This window comes from Puntigrus tetrazona, chromosome 19 (genome assembly GCF_018831695.1).
Source record: "Puntigrus tetrazona isolate hp1 chromosome 19, ASM1883169v1, whole genome shotgun sequence".
Taxonomy (NCBI): Eukaryota; Metazoa; Chordata; class Actinopteri; order Cypriniformes; family Cyprinidae; genus Puntigrus; species Puntigrus tetrazona.
The window spans coordinates 5580834-5586536 of NC_056717.1; the positions used below are offsets into that span (position 1 = coordinate 5580834).

Here is a 5703-nt window from a genome sequence, read left to right on the forward strand (position 1 = left end):
TCAACCAGAAAAAATGCTTGATCAGCTGTAGAGAGAATGGCTACAACCATAGAAGCCGATGGGCACTCTGCAACAACTTGCCTGAGCTTTTAACTGGGCTACCAAATCCTCCACCCACTCATCGAGTTCAGCCGATCCACGATGGCACACTTCCACGCACACACCCCTGTGCACTCAGATCACACTACTAAACACTCAGTGTTACACAGCATACCAAGAAGAACCACCACCAGAAGAGAAATCCAACCACCCATGGGACCCCAGCTCCTGCAACGTAGCAAACAAAATAAATACAGAATTACAACATTAACCAAAAAGTATAACAAACAATACATTAAAGCCACGCCGCACCAACAAGGGTACAAACAAATATAAGAAAATTTTCGAATGGCAAAAAAAACTGTGCAAAACAAAGAGAATACAATGGGGAAATAATCCAATTGGTTCCAAGAAGAGAGAAAACAAAGATTTAGATCAAATACAAAATCAGGTTACATCCAAAAGGTAATTTAAATCAAACAATTCAATCAAGAAAAATAGTTAAATACAACAAGACAAACAAAAAGACAGGTTTAACGAATGGGAACAAGGGAGGTAATCTTGAACGTTACTCCCAGAAATAAAGAATACATAAATCCGAAGGGGGCATTAAAACCACATCCGAACCAAGCACGAACAGTCCCTTTTAAGAGTTACTGACGGCAGCTTCCGCGTTGTAACCAGGATAATTTAGCAGCATAAAGAGAATGTCCAAAGCACGCGGTTTCTATATGGACGAAACAAAAGGGAGGATCCTACGCAAAAAGACAAAGATGTTAATCTGCATCACGTGGTTCCCCAAATTCAATTTTAAGTATTGGTAACACTTACCGTGAGAATATTACGCCGCAATAAATACCTATGGGCACCGGTTTGTCAATCATGCCTTCCGCTCACACAGTGGGGTACAGGAAATCATGCCTATTTTGCGCGTAACAACATTACCTCCACAAGTATATTAACAGGTTAAAACACCGGCTCGGAAGAACGTGCATTACCTGAAAGGCGAACAGTCATCAGCTCCACTAACGCCACACCAGCGCAACAATGCAAATGGTACACCATAATGGTACACAGGAACACTTTAAAAACCACATGCACTCAACGGGTCTTAAAGGTATCTACCAGTTAAAATAGCGCGTGCTTACCTGCAGCTAGTCCGCACAGACAATGAACACGGGCGGGAAAATCGGACGTGACGCACCAACCCAGCCTTAAATTGACTCTCCAAGTCCTTGATAGGTGAAGACCGATGTCAATCACTTAGTCCCGTCACATATGTAAATTTATATTAAATGCCTTGCCACATATTTTCTGTTTACTGAGGGCATTTCAGCCTGACGTCCGATACCAAAAATGACCCGATACAGGCGGAAAGGATCATTTTTAGATGGATGTATAGGCCTAGACACAGACGATACAGGTAATTTACTTAACACAAAATATTTCTTTGTATGCTATGCGGGAAACATGAACGCGCTGGAAACTATTTATACAATAAACTATTTATATCTCAAGTTCAAGTAAAATTCGCGACTTTAAAGAACTACTTTACCTGCTCACGAAGTTCGCGTTGTACCGTACAGCTTAAAAAAAACAAACAAACAAACAAAAAAACTTTTCTATTTATTTAAAATCGCAGAATGGCGGCGGGGAAGCCCACTTTCACGAGCAATCCGGCGGGATACGTTTCCTGTCCCGGTTGCCACGGTAACTCTGAGCAGTCCATATGGAACGTTTGATTACGACGTCACAATGGGCAACTGTAAAACCTGATTTTGGAATTAGAGCATTGTTTAATTGTAGCTTGCTCTTCGAGTGAATATTTGAGTGAATATCTCTCTGAACTAGTACGAAAACCCCGCGGAATCGTCTACTCAGACTTGAAATTCACAGTTTGACAGTATCTAACAGCTCACAAGAGATCTGTGAATACTCTCAGAACTGCGTTAACCAGAATTGTTGAAAGTCTTAGTACGTCGTAGTCCTCATCTAGGATCAGAAATGGCTTTTAACAAAAATACCCCATCTTCTTCTTCATCATCTTCATCCACAGCAGTGGATGAAACGTCAGAGATGTCTGTGAGGAATGCGTCTCTCGACTCATCCGAAGAGGACGTTTCCTTCGGTCACATTGACGGGCTTGTGAAACATCAATTGCTGCTGAACAAAATCTCGGACCTTCAGTATAGAGCCCGAGAACAGCAGGAGGAATTTCAGTCACTACCTGGAGCGATTTAACGATATGCGTTAGTATCCGTTTCTAATCAAACATTTATGCCTATGCAGTTCAGTACTTTAGATTAAGTTAATAATCTATAACTGGTCTGATTCTTCAAGCTCTCACAGTATTAAAAATTGCAATTTAAAATGAGATTGGGGAAAATGATTCAGATGTTCAGAGCAGATGCAGACATGAGATATGTGCTATACTTTGGAACAAGCAGCGCATATATTTATTTAAATCGTCCTTGAGACTGATCATAACAACAAGCCAATTCACAATTTTAGGATTATTTTCATTAATTGTGCTGTGCTAACTCATATATTGATGTTTTATATCTACAGAGGAATCGCTAGAATGGGAGATTGAAAAGTGGAGAAATCCATGATCAGCATGGAGTGGCTGGAGGACCTGCAGAATACCATAGACGAGTTTCAGTCCAATATGGTATGCAATGTGAGCCGCCTTCGAGAGAACTTCAGAAAAATGCAGGAGGTTGCATCTAAAAAAGTTCTGACCATGAAGCCGAAAGGTAAGTTAACGTACACACACCATCAAAAACCGTATCTGAATCGCTTTGTTTGCAATGTGATCTAAAATGCTGCATCAGAGTAGCTTACAATTAAAAATGTCTTTGTTCTTCAGGTAAACCAGGAAAAGAGCTGGATCCCAAATTAGTTAAAAGCATCCAGTCTCTGCCGCCCTGTCCCACGGTAGCAGAATTGAAAGCGAATTCAACCACAGCATCAGTGTATTCATCAGACCTGATCAGCGTGTTGAATAGCATCACCAAAACAGCCTCCTGCAGCCCAGCCATGAGCAAGGCGCTGAAACTATCAGCAGCGACCATTGAAAACCTCAACAAGGCTTTTCAAGATCACTGCTCAGAAATTAAGACCCTCAAGACACCTCAGAAAAAGAGCGACGTGGCTCAAGATGTGAACAGACGCGTCTCTGTTCCTTCTGTATATCAAAATGGATCTAAAGTCCAGCATCATATGGTGAAAAAATTGTCTGCCTTTCCTGTGAAACCCAAGGCAGATGATTTTGCTTTCCCTCAGGTCAAAGAACCTGTACGAGAGACAAATATTGAAGACACAGCTCCAAAAGCTCTCCTTGATGGAGCATTTCTTCCTGCCCCTGCCAGAACTTTTGCTCTCCGCAAGATCACAGGATCTGTCAAGGAGACGAAAGTTACCAGAGAAGAAATGGCAAACTTCACGTCACTTGAAGAGGCAATGGAGAGAACAGAAAGCTCACTTAAAGAGACGGTGGCTCACAAAGATCTCCGGAGTCCATCTCCTCACATCATCCATCGTCCATCCCTCGTCAGATCTCTTGCTCTTCCTCAGGTTTCACGACCTGTAGAGATGGCAAAAGTTTATGCCATGCCGGTGGAAGAACGCCAGAGTCTGTCTCCTGTCCACACCCGTCCTTCCTCATCTGTGAATCTGCCCCGAATTCAGACTCAAGTCAAGCCATCACTTCAGAAGTCCGGCAAGCCCGAGACTCGCAGATATGCTTCTGCAGTCTCGGGCAGCATTGAGGAGCTGTACATGGAGAAAAACGAGGAGGACGTTGACAAACCGCTTCACGCAAGCACGAAACGCCCATCATTCGTGATTGACATCAAAGCTCAAGAAAACAACCTCCAGCAGCTGGATCAAGCTTTTCAAAATAACAGCATTTCCTCTGAAATGTACAACCTGTGCAGAGGAACCGTCAATCAGACACTTAAGAGCGTTGAGCTGCGTCTTGGATGTCTTTTACGGAGATACATCCAGCATGTGCAAATGAAGCAATTAAGGTAAGAAAACCATCCTTTGTCTAACAGTTTGTTTGATTACAGGCTCATCAAATCCATTTACAACGTGCCATAACGAACATTTTTGCTCTGTTATACAGAAAGACGCTCGACGGAAATTTCAGGACGACCAGAAATTTAAGGGATGGACTGGAGTTCAGAAAAGTTCATTCTCAGCTCTGCAAATTTGACCATTTCCAACGGAGTGTGAACAATATCTGGGACGCCAAGCAAGCCTCTGCTGACGAGACACGCAGACTGTGCATCACACGGGCGGTCGATTTGTACAAACAGGTCAGTACCAATTAGACAAAATGGCCTGTAACACTAATTTGTCGTGTTCTGATCGTGTAAACAGCATTACTAATGTGACCGATGCAAATAGTAATATCATTTTCTTTAAAAAGGTGAATGCAGCACATGGACTACATCTGACAGGCATATCGCATGCGCAAAGGCACGTATCCCTGCCTCTGCTAACCGTGACGCCCATGCGGTTCAGCTCCAACCTGTGTCCGTCTCCTCCTCGGGAACCGCAAACTGCACCCGGCAGAGCCAGTCCAGCGCGTCATCGTCAAATCCACCTGAAAGCTCTGCTCCACACAAACACCACCAGGAACATAAGAGGGCAGAGTTCCCTGAAGATCAGTCACATTCAGTGATGATGGCCAGCGTCAGGAAGTAATATGTGGAATAACGACTTGTACATAGACTAATAACAGGACGAACTCTGACATGGACACAGCAGCCGAAACAGAAATACTTCCCTGAATATGTATATGAATAATAAAAATGATGAATAATAAAGATATGAATCTCTCTGCTTTTGTTGGGCAAGTCGTTTGATCGGTGATATTTTTCTTTGATATTTCTATTACTTATTTTGAAATTCACATTTTATCTTTGATTTACTGACATTATTCTGAATTATTGCTGAACCTTGGTTCAGTCATCTTTAGAAACATAATTGTGTGTGTGTGTGTGTGTGTGTGTGGTGTCTGGTAGGCTTCAGACATCTAGACACGGAGTAGCATTTCAATGCTTATGTCAGAATATTATAAACATTTAAATAAAAAAATAAAGAGTTTAGATCGGGGAAAATACTCTAAAAATCGGTTGTTTAAACTAATTTTATTGTACTCTTGTTATTATGGTGTTTAAATTTACAAAAATAGTTTTAAGGCCTCATTGTCTCTTGTTTGTGCAAGGAATATAGAGTCTGAAGTCATCGAAATCATGCATGAATATTAATGCTTTGTTCATTTTGCAAGTTTATGTAAAGTTTTGCTTGGTTACAATGTCCAGGCTCGATATTCGTATTTTCTGCTTCGATGTAACTAGTATATTCCTGGTCTCTATTCTTCTCAATCTTTAAGTCAGTCACAGTGAAGTACACTGAATTCAGAATTCAGAATAGACACGATCTAGTGATTAAAACAACAACAACAACAATATAATACAGTAATGATTTATACTTTAACCAACAGGAAACTGATTATTGGCCATTCATAATTTAGGTATTACAGGTCAAAAACATTTCAAGTCTTTGTCCTGCAGAGGGCAGTATGGCAATATTTTTATTTGAACTGAACTTATTACACATTATGAGGTCACCTCACCACAAAAACAGTCTTTA

General features: G+C 41.4%; 1 protein-coding gene across 2 annotated transcripts; it reads left to right on the forward strand.

Moving 5' to 3' along the window:
• Positions 1–2671: 2671 nt before the first annotated feature.
• On the forward strand, positions 2672–4822 carry LOC122324139. 2 transcript variants are annotated; one of them, XR_006247105.1, is made up of 3 exons: positions 2672–2795; positions 2909–4361; positions 4475–4822. XR_006247105.1 is itself a non-coding variant. In XM_043218363.1 (2 exons), the coding sequence occupies exons 1-2, from the start codon at positions 2708–2710 to the stop codon at positions 4072–4074; spliced, it is 1254 nt and encodes a 417-aa protein (XP_043074298.1). In that variant the 5' UTR covers positions 2672–2707; the 3' UTR covers positions 4075–4822. The 2 variants fall into 2 exon arrangements, 1 of the variants encoding a protein (XP_043074298.1); XM_043218363.1 differs by having other exon boundaries at positions 2909–4822.
• Positions 4823–5703: the final 881 nt, after the last annotated feature.